Below are 15,159 nucleotides of genomic sequence, written 5' to 3' on the forward strand. Positions count from 1 at the left end.
TCCAGCCTGAGCCATGCTGGGATTCTCTGCTTTACTTTGGTCCTTTCTACATAAATGCAAATTCCAGTTCTGCCTTCAGCAGCACAAAGCCCCTGGCATTCTGAAGGAGGGTAAATCCAGCTTGGAACAAACAGGTTTGCTGGGAGACAGGAACATCTCACAGCAGCACTTCAGCAGGGGGTTAAGGCCTCCATCTCCGGTGGTGCTTGCAGGAAGCATGGAAAAGGTCCAAAGGAGAATAAACACACGGAGCAGTTGCAAATCAGTGTTATATAAAAAGTTAAAAACATCCCTGATTTACGGTGTGCTACCTGAAACCTGTTTGCACTCAGCAAAAAGGTCAAACAGCAAAGGAGGCTGAGCAGGAAACTGCTGCAGAAGCACCCTTGGGTGGGCAGTGGGACTGGGAGCCCACAACTTGCCCTTCAAGTCCTGTGTACAGGCACCAGCAAGGAAAGACTTCCATCTCCTGCAGAGCCATTTTCCAGGTCACAGCAGCACTTCAGCAGGGGGTTAAGGCCTCCATCTCTGGTGGTGCTTGCAGGAAGCATTGCCTGCATGGAAAAGGTCCAAAGGAGAATAAACACACGGAGCAGTTGCAAATCAGTGTTATATAAAAAGTTAAAAACATCCCTGATTTACAGTGTGCTACCTGAAACCTGTTTGCACTCAGCAAAAACGTCAAACAGCAAAGGAGGCTGAGCAGGAAACTGCTGCAGAAGCACCCTTGGGTGGGCAGTGGGACTGGGAGCCCACAACTTGCCCTTCAAGTCCTGTGTACAGGCACCAGCAAGGAAAGACTTCCATCTCCTGCAGAGCCATTTTCCAGGCAAAGCCTCTCAGCACAGAATCCCAGCATGGCTCAGGCTGGAGGTGATCACAGGGCTCAGCTGGTGCCCCCTCCCTGCCCCAGCAGGGCCACCCCAGGGCACATGGACAGGGTTGTGTCCACACAGCTCTGGAATGTCCCCAGGGAGGGACACTCCACACCCTCGGGACAGTCTGGTCAGTGCTGGGTCAATGCCCAGGGGAGAAGTTCTGCCTCCTGTCCAGGGGGAACTTCCTGGGCACCAGTTCCTGCCTGCTGCCTCTTCTGTTTCTCAGCACCTCTGAGCAGAGCCTGGCCCCTGCTCTGACACCCAGGCAGGGTCCCAAAATCCAAACTGGGTTTATCATAACCGCAATGGGACAGGGGACAATTCTAGAGCAGAAAGATTGCCTTAGTAACACCAAGAAAAGAGTTAATGGATGTAACACTTTGCTGAGAGTTGCACTTTTTGGCAATGGATATTATCCTCTTAGACTGAGGGCAGGACCATGGAGATTTCCTGTATTTTCCTGTTTGCTCATGGTGGAGAGCAATTGTGCAAAGTTTACAATACCTCCTCACCAGTTTCTCAAACAATGAAGTTACCAAGTGCCCAACAATGCTCTTTGCAAAAACATCATTGCATAAATTCCTTGTGACCTACATAACAAAATTCCCCTTTGAACCCACAGAGAGTTTTGTGCAACAGCTTTCTAAACATTTCTTTAAATGAGTGAAAAATAAGCATGATCTTAAAGAAAGGAATGAATATTGGTAAGATAGTTGCAAAAAAATCCCCCAAGACCTGTGTGCACGTTTAACACAGAGCAGATGTATGTGAATCATTAAAACACCAGTTTAGATAAATATGCAATAACGTGTTACACATCTGGGATTTTTCTGGGTCTTGAAGTAGTTGTGAAAGAGCTCTACTAAAAGGAGCTCCAGGTACTGCAGTGCTGTGACCAGAGAAGGGTGACAGCCTGTGATTGATGAGGCTGGGACGGTCCCAGACCAGGAGGTGGTGTCGGATGCTCCGCAGACTCCCGTGTTACCTCGGGTGAGTCCCACGCCAGCTTCCCGCACAGCCAGCTCATATTTCCACAGGTTTGCGGCCACTCCGAGGCTCTCCGGAGGGCGGGGAGAGCAGCGGAGCGCCGGAGCCGGGCTCTTCCCGGGACAGCGGAGCATCCCGGGCAGGAGGAGCAGCGGCTCCTCCCGGCCGCGCTGCCCGAGCTGCCGCCGCCACTGCCCGCTCTCCTGCTGCCTTCGGTGAGTGACCAGCGGCGGGGACAGCGCGGAGGGAGCTGGGGCAGCGGGAGGGATTGCAGGAACTGGAGGGGAGCATCCCTCGGCAGTGTCCCGGAGCGCCGGAGCCGGGCTCTTCCCGGGACAGCGGAGCATCCCTCGGCAGCGAACCGGAGCGCCGCGGCGGGACGGGGCCGGGCATCCCATCTCATCCACTGCCTGCCACGCTTCCCATCGCTTCCCACCGCATCCCATCGCTTCCGACCGCCTCCCATCTGTCTGCTGTCTGCTCCCCACCGCATACCATCGCTCCCTACCGCATCCCATCAGATCCCATCGCATCCCATCTCATCCACTGCATCCCATCTCATCCCATCGCCTCCCACCGCATCCCATTGTTTCCCACCACATCCCATCGCATTCCACCCCTTCCCATCCCTTCTCATCGCATCCCACCGCTTCTCATCGCCTCCCATCCCATCCCACCGCTCCCCATCGCCTCCCATCGCATCCTCCGCCTCCACCGCGCCCCGGCCCGGCCCAGCCCAGCCCGGCCCGGCCCAGCCCAGCCCAGCCCGGCCCCGGGCAGGAGGAGCAGCGGCTCCTCCCGGCCGCGCTGCCCGAGCTGCCGCCGCCACTGCCCGCTCTCCTGCTGCCTTCGGTGAGTGACCAGCGGCGGGGACAGCGAGGAGGGAGCTGGGGCAGCGGGAGGGATTGCAGGAACTGGAGGAACTGAAGGAATTGGAGCTCGCTTGTTCCCCCTGAGCGCAGCGAGAGGAGCGGGGGAGGAAAGCAAACAGGAGCAGCGCAACTCACCAGCACACACCCCCCGCTTTTGAGAACTCTCCCTCAGCATAAATCGGGAGCAGATTCCGGCTGCTCCTTGCCCGCCGCATCCCAGCCCAGAGCAGCAGAGGGGAGCGTGGAGCAAAGGGTCTCCCGTGGGGGCAAACCCAGCCGAAGGAAAACCCCAGCCCATCAGATCCCATCGCATCCCATCTCATCCACTGCATCCCATCTCATCCCATCGCCTCCCACCGCATCCCATTGTTTCCCACCACATCCCATCGCATTCCACCCCTTCCCATCCCTTCTCATCGCATCCCACCGCTTCTCATCGCCTCCCATCCCATCCCACCGCTCCCCATCGCCTCCCATCGCATCCTCCGCCTCCACCGCGCCCCGGCCCGGCCCAGCCCAGCCCGGCCCGGCCCAGCCCAGCCCAGCCCGGCCCCGGGCAGGAGGAGCAGCGGCTCCTCCCGGCCGCGCTGCCCGAGCTGCCGCCGCCACTGCCCGCTCTCCTGCTGCCTTCGGTGAGTGACCAGCGGCGGGGACAGCGCGGAAGCAAACAGGAGCAGCGCAACTCACCAGCACACACCCCCCGCTTTTGAGAACTCTCCCTCAGCATAAATCGGGAGCAGATTCCGGCTGCTCCTTGCCCGCCGCATCCCAGCCCAGAGCAGCAGAGGGGAGCGTGGAGCAAAGGGTCTCCCGTGGGGGCAAACCCAGCCGAAGGAAAACCCCAGAAGTGCAGCAATAGCCTGTAGGAAGCTCAGGCAGCTTTCCCTCGAGGACACTTGTCCAAGCTGCAGCCCCAAAGGTCCCCCCGGGGCACAGAGGAGTCGCTGCGGGTCAGGCCAGCAGGGGCAGAGCACGGCGGGGATGCTCAGGTGGAAATGGGAAGGAAGGGAAGGGAAACAGGCGGATAAAGTCCCGGCTCCCCACTGTACTTAGCGGCCACTCTTGAATTCGGATGGTTTGGGGGTGTTGCTGTCTGCACAGAAAATATTGATGCGCTTGTTTCAAGCATCTCTATCGCCTCCCATCCCATCCCACCGCTCCCCATCGCCTCCCATCGCATCCTCCGCCTCCACCGCGCCCCGGCCCGGCCCAGCCCAGCCCGGCCCGGCCCAGCCCAGCCCAGCCCGGCCCCGGGCAGGAGGAGCAGCGGCTCCTCCCGGCCGCGCTGCCCGAGCTGCCGCCGCCGCTGCCCGCTCTCCTGCTGCCTTCGGTGAGTGACCAGCGGCGGGGACAGCGCGGAGGGAGCTGGGGCAGCGGGAGGGATTGCAGGAACTGGAGAACTGGAGGAATTGAGGAACTGGAGGAATTGAGGAACTGGAGGAATTGAGGAACTGGAGGAATTGAGGAACTGGAGGAATTGGAGCTCGCTTGTCCCCCCTGAGCGCAGCGAGAGGAGCGGGGGAGGAAAGCAAACAGGAGCAGCGCAACTCACCAGCACACACCCCCCGCTTTTGAGAACTCTCCCTCAGCATAAATCGGGAGCAGATTCCGGCTGCTCCTTGCCCGCCGCATCCCAGCCCAGAGCAGCAGAGGGGAGCGTGGAGCAAAGGGTCTCCCGTGGGGGCAAACCCAGCCGAAGGAAAACCCCAGAAGTGCAGCAATAGCCTGTAGGAAGCTCAGGCAGCTTTCCCTCGAGGACACTTGTCCAAGCTGCAGCCCCAAAGGTCCCCCCGGGGCACAGAGGAGTCGCTGCGGGTCAGGCCAGCAGGGGCAGAGCACGGCGGGGATGCTCAGGTGGAAATGGGAAGGAAGGGAAGGGAAACAGGCGGATAAAGTCCCGGCTCCCCACTGTACTTAGCGGCCACTCTTGAATTCGGATGGTTTGGGGGTGTTGCTGTCTGCACAGAAAATATTGATGCGCTTGTTTCAAGCATCTCTCTGGTGAGGGAAGGGAAGGGTACATGGCAGGAAAAAACAGGCAGGGAGGGGTTGGTTCCTCGTTTAAGGGAGAACAGGGGCTTGGCTGAAGAAAGAGGACAAGAAAGAACTTAAACCCACACCCTTTTCTGAAAACAGCTGTGCTCTTGTGAGGGAAAATCATAAATGCATCATTTTCATACAGATCTTTCCTCAAGTACAAGTCCATATCCTGAGGAGGTTGGCTCTACAGCAGGGACATGACCTGCCCTAAACCTTATCCCATCCTTGATGGAGCCTTCCTTTACAGACAGGAATGATGGAGAGGAATGGGAATTCCTGGATAAGATGTTTTTTAAGTTTTTACCTGCACAACACCAGGCTCTCTCGCTATTATGAAACCCTGTGCCCCTTTGCCATCTGTTTAATCCAACAAGAAGCATTAAAACTGCCTGGGAAAAAAGAAAAAAATTGGAGCTTAAGTTAGATGAGTGTTTCTATAAAGGAAAAACTTTGTATTTTCAATGAGTTATTGCTAAAATATGAAGGAACTCATCAAATTACTGCAGTAAATTCACCAGATGTTTGAAGAGACTGAAAATACAGGTTTCAAATTAAATATGAAAGAAAAAAAAAGTGACCTAAAATAAATCTTTCAGTAACAAGGCTTGCCAGTACATGGAGAGTGACTCCTCACACCCACTAGGACTTTTAAATCTGTGCACTTTTTTGGTGGTTTTCATACAGTTCCAAAGCACCAAAAGCTCACTTGAGCTGAACTCAAGTAAATCCCCAAAGAGTTTTTGCAGTGATCAACCTCACCACTGAAAGAACTCCCAGCTCTTACTCAGATACACTGTTTTTTAATTTTGTGAGTAGTGATCTCCCAAGCCACTTGCAAAGAACCAGACATTAATGTTTGGATGACAGGATGAGTTACATTTTTTAAATTGTATTTCTGATGCAGAGGGATTAAACCCACCAAGGTTTACAGTTGTCAGGGGTTGGAGTCAGTAGTAGCACAAGGTGGAAAAAAAACCAAGGTTTTTTGCTATCCTTGTAGGAAAGATGCCCTGTTAGTCTGAGTTGGGATAACAGATTGTAAACCCAGACCAGAAAGGCACAACTGCAGCCGCTCAGCTCTAAAGGAGCCACATTGCTGGGAAATTCTCTTTTGTTGGGATTTTACAGCTCAAGGGTTTATTTCCTGCATCACAGCACAGAGGACTTTTCTTCCACTACAACAGTGATTTCACAGGTCTGGCACCTACAGCAAATTCCCTTTCTACACACAAGTAATGGAGCAAAGAATATAAGACAGAACAGCAGTAGTTAAAGAAAATTACATTTAAATACTGTTTTGCTAAGAGATCACACTGATGATCAATTAGTTGATATTGATAATGTTTAGACTAGCTGGGAAAATTAATACCATATCTGGAAGCTTTGGGATTCTCGTCAAGATGAGTTTTTCCTCCAATCTCTTGGTAAAAATAATCCGTATTTGGGAAATGCTATCACAAGGACAAGACTGGATTTGTCATGGAAAAACTGACATTTAGCACAGCTCAAGCTAGAAAACTGAGCTGCTAAAAGAGGAGTTTCATGGAAGTCGGGGCTTACATTTGGAAGGCCAAAACATTCTTTGGAATGCATCCATCTTCTGTTAGCTCTTTGTAATATTAATAGAATATAGGTCAAGAGAGTTGTTTAAAAAAAATGCCAGCCAGTGTCAAAAAAAGTCTGTATCTATCTCCTGATAATTTTAAGTTAAGGCTGAAACTTAAAAATAATAAATTTATTTAGGAAAAAAATGAAGAAAACACAGTGGTGTTGTAAAAAATTGTTTGATTAAGTAGCTGTTAATGCTGCTTGAAGGATACTGAAGCTACATTTCCAATCTGTCCTGGCTGGACTGAGACATTGTCATTTGAGTGGGAACAACAGGCAGATTTACCAAGTTTTTTCATTTACTTTTTATCAAAAATATTCCTTCAGTATTGGCAGGCATTGAATAGGGACTGTTCCCTTACAGTAAAATAAATGAGTTTTTGAGAGGGAAATTAATCCAACTTCTAACATATTACTACTTTCAACAAATCAAGAATAATTTAGGGAAAAAAAGTGACTAGAAATAAATAAGTTTCTTAAGTACAACAGAGTGAGTAAAGGCTGTCTGAATTCAAATCTCACTTCCTGCTTGAATTTAGTCTGATGAACAAGAATTTTGCTCATTGGAGCTGTAATTTCTTAAAAATCTATCAGCAAGAGACGTGCCAGCTTCTCGAAACTTTCTCCCACTCAGTCAGGGCTTAATAGATTGCACCTGCACTTAAGAGGCACTGAGGCTTCCACTCAGCATCTCCCAGTAGATTCTTGCTCCTTGGAAATGTAATACAGTAACAAATCATGATTGCTGAGCCTCCCTGTAGAAAAAGCTCTTCACAGACAGTAAAAATTAAGGAGGCATTTCACAGTGAGGTCAAGATTTAGAATTTCCACAAAGCAATCCAAGATTTTGGGCTGTTTGGCTTTTTTGTTCTTAGTGAACTTTGTTTCAGTGTAATTAAACTGTGCAAACATTAAAGCCCATTTATTCATTATTATTGCTTTCTTCTACTGGCAACTGAGTTAGAGATAAGGAATGACATCAGTAGCTCCTGAAGAAAGGGCACGTTAACCTGCTTTGGAGCAGGAGCAGCCCTGATCAATTCTGCAAGTTGTTTCCTAAATCCTGCCCTATCCAACATCAGCAGTGCCAAGGAGAAGGTTTGGAAAGCAGTGAACACCATTTATTGTGTTCTGCTGTTTTATTCACAGAATCCCAGAACTGTTAGGGCTGGAAGGATCTCTGGAGGTCATCTAGTCCAGACCCAAATGCAGTTAATGCATTCCATATGCAACCAAGGAGAGCTGTCTAACCAGGCAGCTTTCTTTGCTGGTATTTTTTCCAGTTGAAGACTGGAAAAAGTTGTTTTTTCTCCCTTTATTTTGCTATACATTTAAATGGAAGTACATGGGGGTGAAGATCAGTCATTCCAGCTTCTTACATCAGCTCCTTGCCTCGGCCATGCCCCTACACCTAAACACACCTGAAGAGTTGGAGACAAAGACACAGACTGGGATGTAACCACTTTCCAGCACGCTGGTTTAACTTCCATGGAGCCATTTCTGTCCTCAACATCCATGGAAAAATTTCTGTCCTCACATCCATGGAGCAGTTTCTGTCCTCAGCATCTATGGAATAATTTCTGTCCCCAACACCCACAGAGTCATTTCTGTCCTCATTCTCAGGAGATGCCCAAGGGCTCTGTGAGCTGTGAGCAGCTGCCACAGAGGAATTGTCCTGGCAGAGCCTGAAGGAATCCAGGATCTCAGCACTGCCCAGGGTGCTCCTGTCTCCTCTGCCTATGGATGCTGCCGGCACCAAGGACACAGCTCCTCTCCCAACACCCACCTGTGAGTAAAGCCCAGGCAAGAAGGAATTTGACCTCTCATAAGGCTCACAAGCCATATAAGCTTAAACCCTGATTACTGGAATGAAAAAGGATAAAGTTAAATGAAGTATTGCATCACTGAATTTCAATAGGAAATGCTGATTATGGAACAACCTGCTGTATTGTGTTGCTCTGGCCATGTTTAGAGTTATGAGGGTGAGAAATCCCATGCATACCTCAATGCTAGTTGTGTAAATACTTTGAGCAAATATATTCACAGTCTCAATTTCCTTCCTTATTGCTTTGAGATATTTACCAGAACATAAACTCAGACAAGCTATGAAATGGCACAGAATGTGTGTCACCTTCACAGACATTTTTCATCAATGGACAGGAGGCAGAATTTTGTCAGTTATCATTTCCTCCAAGATGTAAAATATTACTAATCAATCCTGCACCGTGGATCAATACATGAAGTTAGCAGTTGGGAAGTAGAAGATGCTTATTAATCCTGAAAAATCCCATTATTTTGCATTTAATCTCAAATAGGTCTGGCATCCTTAAATGTTTGAAATCCTTGTGAGCCTAAATTGTGTTGGAAGAGATTACTCATTACCTATAATTGGAATTACTGCCTACTGACTGCCAACTGCTGGATACTCAAACTATTAGACATTTGATCTCAAATGGGCCTGGCATCTTTAAATATTTGTGTGAGCTTAAATTGTGTAGGAAGAGATTACTCATTACCTATAATTGGAATTACTGCCTACTGACTGCCAACTGCTGGATACTCAAACTATTAGAGGGAGGTTGTAAATAAGCACTGGCTCATTTAAATTATTTAGTACAGAATATGTTAATATTGCTTTTTACTAGCACATTTTAAATTGGTTTGCCAATATGGAGTTTATGTTATGGTTCATGATCAGCTGTTTAATGAGATATAATGAATTAAAACTGTGAGGAATTAAATTTCTTCTTCAGATTGTGGGAACAGAAAGAGATTAAGCTCTATGAAAACTGTTTGGGATTGTTTAGAGGGGTTTCCTAAAACACAAATTACATGTATGTAAAATGTTGTAAAAATTTGTTATTTAGGAAAGCTCTAAAGGCTGAGGCACAAATTAGCTTTACTATCTTATTACTATAACAACTGAGTAGGTTTTTTTTTTCCCTTCCTCTAGTTCTGGAAATAAAAATCCCCAAGCAACCTAACACGTTCTCACCCAGGAGTGCAAACCATGACTGAACATCCAAGGCCTGGACGCCCCCTCCGATTCTCACTCCGCGTGCCCGTAAAAAGATGTTCAACAACACAACAGAGGCCTCCAGCAACGCTCCCCCAGCCCTCCTCGGCCTGTTCCTGGGAAGCATTTCCCTGGTCACCATTGTCATGAACATCCTCGTGCTGTGTGCCGTGAGGACGGAGAAGAAGCTGCAGACTGTGGGTAATCTGTACATCGTGAGCCTCTCCATCGCCGATCTGATCGTGGGGGCGGCCGTGATGCCCCTGAACATCGTGGACCTGCTGAGCCCCGAGTGGCCCCTGGGGCTGGCAGCCTGCTTGTTCTGGCTCTCCATGGATTACGTGGCCAGCACGGCCTCCATTTTCAACCTCTTCATCCTGTGCATGGACCGGTACCGCTCGGTGCAGCAGCCGCTCCGGTACCTCAAGTACCGCACCAAGATGAGAGCCTCGCTGCTCATCCTGGGGGCCTGGCTGCTCTCCTTCACCTGGGTCATCCCCATCCTGGGCTGGCACGTTTTTGCCAACAACGGGCAGAGGAAGGTGGAGGAAAACAAGTGTGAGACGGAGTTCTTCAAAGTCACCTGGTTCAAAGTGCTGGCGGCCATTTTCAACTTCTACCTGCCCTCCCTGCTGATGCTGTGGTTCTACTGCAAGATCTTCAGGGCTGTTCGAAAGCACTGCCAGCACCGGGAGCTCAGCAATGGGTCCCACTGGTCTTCCACGGAAAAAAACACCACACATGACACCAGGATGAAGGATGAGAAAAGTATTTGCCCCCAGGAGCAAATCTTAGGTGGGAACACCGCTGGTGCAGACAAGCAAAGCTCCCCAGAGCTCCAAAAAGTGGAGGCAAAGCTTCATTTCAGCCATCCTGACAGGGCTTCAAAGGCCCTGAGTAATGGGAAGGTCCTGAAGTGGAGCTGTTTCTCTCTCACCACAGCCAAGCCTGAGCCTGGCTTGGATAAAGCAGGGAAGAGCGGGGCGTGTGCCACGAAAAAAACTGGGAATAAGGAGCAGCCTGGCTGCCAGGACAGCGACTCCAGCGGGGCATCAGACAACCACACCTTCACTGAGGTGCCCCCCCAGGCACAGCCCAGCCCCTGCTACCCTCAGGGAAGGACCCAGAGCAGGGAGTCCAGGGGAATGACATTCCTGAGGAAAACCTGGCACGCCCTGCACGGCCATTCCAGGAGCACCCAGAGGCACTGGAACAGGGAGAGGAAGGCAGCCAAGCAGCTGGGGGTGATCATGGCAGCCTTCATGCTCTGCTGGATCCCCTACTTCGTGCTCTTCATGGTGATAACGTTCCACGACCACAAACAGCTCTCAGAACTGCACAGGGTCACCATATGGCTGGGCTACATCAACTCCACCTTAAACCCATTCCTCTATCCTCTCTGCAACCAGAATTTCAAGAAGACTTTCAAAAAGATCCTCCACATTCATTGATGCTGGTCTGGGGTTTTGGAGCTCAAGTGCAGCTCAGGAGTTTGATCAAAATAAATGTTCCTCTTTCACAGTAAAAGACTTTGGCAGACTGTAATCAGTAAATAAGTGGTAGTAAAAATGGGAAATGTGTATTTAATAGTTTTAACACATTTGAAGAGCAACTTCAGGTCAAGAATCTGAAAAACTCAAGGTCAATACATGAACTGTTACACCATTGTAACCATTTGTGACCACTACTTCCATTACAGAAATGGAGACACAAACTTCTTCAGTGATTATAAATTATTCAGCCACAGAAAAGGAAGAAATCACATTTCTGTTATTGGCCAAAAACCTTTTTCTCTTTCAACTTACTCCATCAAACACAATGCTTGTGAAGTGAGATTTGCAAGTGGAGGTACTTTGCACAGTCAAAGAAAGAACTTGCAACTGTTTAAAAAAACTCCCCTATTTATTTATAGCTTCCTCTAAAGCACAAACTTTTCATCAAATGTCAAGTTTTAGTGTGTATCCTACTGTATCTCTTTGATATCATGCTTATATTAACTGGTACACTAACTTTGCTGAAAAAAGTAGATTTTTTTACGTCCCAAAAGAATTTCCATGCCCAATATACTGTCACCATCTGCTCCAGAAGGGTGTGATGCTGTTTCTAGACTTGAAGAATATAGTTGATTATACATGAAATATGTTTACCTTTTCTATCCTTTGTGTTTAATTGTATTTCATAAATCTTGCTGTCAAATATTTCAGTAGAAAAACACAATAATTGAATACTCAGTGTTGGAAAAGAGACCAAGAAGATGTTGGAGTGCAACTGAAAGCTGGGTTGGCTTTGATGTTACAAAGAAAAAAGAAAGTTCTCTCATTCCTTTTGTTGTGCTGATGAATTTCCCACATTCTGAACAGTTTCTTAATTGTATTTAAAGGATTCCATATTAAATGAAGCCATAATATATCTGCATTTTAATACATTGGGGAAACGTGATAAAGGAATAAACTTAAATTCAGGCTATATCAGTGTATCATGCAAGGTTCAGAGATTAATTGATTTTGGTTTCAACTTGCACTCAGGAAAAACTGCAATTAGGAAACTTAAACCTAGGAGAAATCAGGCAAAATGCAGAGAGAGAACATAAAACCAACAAAATTCATTGCAGAATTCAGACAAGTTTTTACTGCAGGAGGAACACCTGCACAAGTAGTAAAATGCACCTTTTTGGAGTAGAGAACAGAACCTTTTGAAACACATGCTCTAATCCCTGGCCTTCCACAAACAATTGCTGAGGTTCACAGCCATTAAATTTTTTTTTTTCTATTCTGATTTGCAACAGCAATTCTGACCAAAATGGATGGCAATTTAGATGATTCCTGAGGAAATAAAAGCCAGCCACATTTATTAGTGCTGAAAAACACTCTTACCCAAGGGCTGCTGAGAGTTTTCAAGAAATCTGTCCTGTTGATCATGAAAATTGCCTTTTCTGACCTTAAAATGTACTAATACACTAATACATTACAAAACCTCAGCAAGATCATTGAAAATAGGTCTAAAAATGATGGTGACTGTGACAATAAAAAACTTTGGTAAAAATAAAGAACATTTAAACAGCTAAACCCAGGAAAATAAAGCTGCCTGAATATTTATTTTTTTTTAATCTCAAGTCATTTTACCCATGATCTTTGTGTAACTGTGTTAACAGCAAAGACAGAGGATTTGTGATAGCCACATTTTATAGTTGTAAGATAACAATAAAATAGGGAAATGGAACAGTGCCTATTTAAAATAGCAAGTGACTAAGAAAATGTCTGAGTTTATTTCACTGAACAGGAAGTTCCAGTGGCTCTGGATGTGAGGGAAGCAGAGGAAAGCAAATTACAGTAAGAAGTGGAGAAGCCTCCCACCAACTTGGGGCAAGGCTCAAGAGAATATTTCAGGTGTGGTTTCCTGTAAAATGTTTTCAGCCTTTTCCAGTTGACAACCAAGGTCAGAGGACACGGAGCTTCAGAGAACACAATGAGAGTCTGGGGATTTCTTGGAGAGGTGAAAAACAAGTTCATTCTCTTATGAACATTTTAAAAGTTTAATAAAGGACAATAGGAGACAAGGAGCACAGAGCAAAGGTTATTATGGCTGGGTGCATCTTGGTACCCAGCCAAGGGCTCACCTGCCAGTTTGGAAACACCCTTTAGATACTATTTCTATTGCATCAGCCTGTTACATATTCACAAACAATTATAAAGTAACTTTTTCAGTTAAAAGTTACTTTTACATAGTAAACTTTTCCCCAAACTAGTTTACATGTTCCAAGAACTGTTTAGCATGGCTCCTCCTCGGTTCCACCTTTTTAGAGCACATACATTCCTTGGTTGTGGTTTTGGTCCATTCTTATCACCTCCAGTTATGGGCTTTGGTCCATAACTGTCCATATTTTGATCCAAAATATGGTCCATATTTTCTTCAGAAGGTGAGTGCTGATTGAAATAAATGGGGCAGGAGATCTTTCTCCTTTTTAAAGCCTTTATTAAAAAGAATCAGCTCAGGTGGGGAGAAATCAAAGGGTCGCGCCCACGCCGCCGGTGCTCCCAGGAGTGGCACGGAGGAGGAGGATGATGCAGCTGTGTCCACTGGTCTGCAGGCAGAGCTGGGGATTCCGTCCTCACCAGAGATTAGGAGATTCCGCCTTTTCGGTCCAACACCTCGGGTCCTCTCTCTAGTCAACATCCTTTCAGGTTAGGGTGAGAAGCAAAAAGGATCCAAGCAGGCACTGGACTATGCTCCCATCCTTAGACATCACCTAGGTCCCCTAGTTCTATGTTGGCTCGTCCATTTTAACACTGGCGGAAGGCCAGTATGACAGCATGTGTGCCTCACAAACCCTGGCGGGGACCGAGGAGCGCCGGTGCAGCAGCACCTGGCTGCCGGGCCCGCCGGGAATCCCATGGGGCTCTCCCACACCGGCAGCAAGGCCGCACACACCAGGGACAGGAAACACCAGCGCAGGGGCGCGTTTGCGCGTTTTAACACCGTCTAAAAGGGAATTAAATTAAATTATTAGATTTTCTGAGCGCTCTGCGGTGTGCCGGGGCAGTAGGAGCAGCACACGGCAGCGGACACACGGACGGCTCTGAGCGCTGAGGGACACGGGCCAGCCGACCGCGCCGAGGCGGGGGGTGCTACCGAGGGAGGGTGGGCGGGCACCGCCGCATCCCGCCGTGGCCGGGACGGGGGTGGGGATGGGGATCGGGATGGGGATCGGGATGAGGACCATTCCCACCGTGCCTCGCACGCCATCACGCCGCGCCGCCCGGCCGTCACATGCGCCGGGCTGCGGTAACATCACCGGTGTGCGCCGGCCGGGGATGCCGGAAGTGCGGAGCGAGCGGCGCAGCCGGTGAGGGGGAGCGGGGATGGAGCGGGGATGGAGCGGGCGGGTCCTGCCGGCCCCGGGCACCGCCACCGCCACCGGCACTGCCACAGCCCACGGCACCGGCACCGCCCCCGCGGGGTCACAGCCCCGGCACCGTCCCCGCAGTGCCCCTTGCACCCCCCGCGGTCGGTGTGTCCGGGCCTCACCGGCTCGCCGGGGCCGCAGTCGCGCGTAGACGAGGCGGGGCCTGCCCCGTGCCGGCCGGCCGGGGCCGTGTCACTGTGCGGGGCCGGTCCCGTGTCAGTGTGCGGGGATGGTGCCATGCCCATGTTCGGTGTCGGTGCCGTGTGGCTGTGCGGGGCCGGTCCCGTATCTGTGTTCGGGCCCGGTGCCGTGTAGCTCCGCTGTCAGTCCGTGTGGCTGTGCGGGGCCGGTCCCGGTGCCATGTGGCTGTGCCATTCCCGTGTCCAGTCCTGTTCCCGTGTGGCTGTGCCGTTCCCATGTCCCGTTCCCTGTGCCATTCCCGTGTCCGTGTCCGTGTCCCGTTCCCGTGTGGCTGGGCCATGTCCGTGTCCCGTTCCCCGTGACTGTACCCTTCCCGTGTCCGTGTCCCGTTCCCGTGTGGCTGGGCCATGTCCGTGTCCCGTTCCCTGTGCCTGTGCCATTCCCCTCTGTCAGTCCGTGTGGCTGTGCGGGGCGGTCCCGGTGCCATGTGGCTGTGCCATTCCCGTGTCCGTGTCCGTGTCCCGTTCCCTGTGACTGTGCCATTCTCCGTGTCCCGTGTCCGTGCGGCTGTGCCATTCCCGTGTCCAGTCCTGTTCCCGTGTGGCTGTGCCGTTCCCATGTCCCGTTCCCTGTGCCATTCCCGTGTCCGTGTCCGGTGCCGTTCCCGTGTGCCATTCCCGTGTCCGTGTCCCGTTCCCGTGTGACTGTGCCATT

The 15,159-nt window shown here is 49.8% G+C and overlaps 2 protein-coding genes across 2 annotated transcripts in view; both read left to right on the plus strand.

Moving 5' to 3' along the window:
* The first annotated feature begins 2,020 nt into the window (after positions 1 to 2,020).
* Positions 2,021 to 10,919, plus strand: HRH1 (histamine receptor H1). The gene is made up of 3 exons (XM_039708451.1): positions 2,021 to 2,080; positions 8,009 to 8,173; positions 9,339 to 10,919. Exon 3 carries the CDS (start codon positions 9,458 to 9,460, stop codon positions 10,850 to 10,852), a length of 1,395 nt encoding a protein of 464 aa, XP_039564385.1. The 5' UTR covers positions 2,021 to 2,080; positions 8,009 to 8,173; positions 9,339 to 9,457; the 3' UTR covers positions 10,853 to 10,919.
* Positions 10,920 to 13,680: 2,761 nt separating this feature from the next.
* ATG7 (autophagy related 7) overlaps positions 13,681 to 15,159 on the plus strand; it is a 34,851-nt gene continuing 33,372 nt past the window's right edge. The window contains exon 1 of the mRNA XM_039708473.1: positions 13,681 to 14,244. The gene's annotated coding sequence lies outside the window, so the exon portion shown is untranslated. The remainder of the gene's footprint in view (positions 14,245 to 15,159) is intronic.

The sequence above is a fragment of the Passer montanus genome, unplaced genomic scaffold (genome assembly GCF_014805655.1).
Source record: "Passer montanus isolate IOZ18808 unplaced genomic scaffold, ASM1480565v1 scaffold202, whole genome shotgun sequence".
Taxonomy (NCBI): domain Eukaryota; kingdom Metazoa; phylum Chordata; class Aves; order Passeriformes; family Passeridae; genus Passer; species Passer montanus.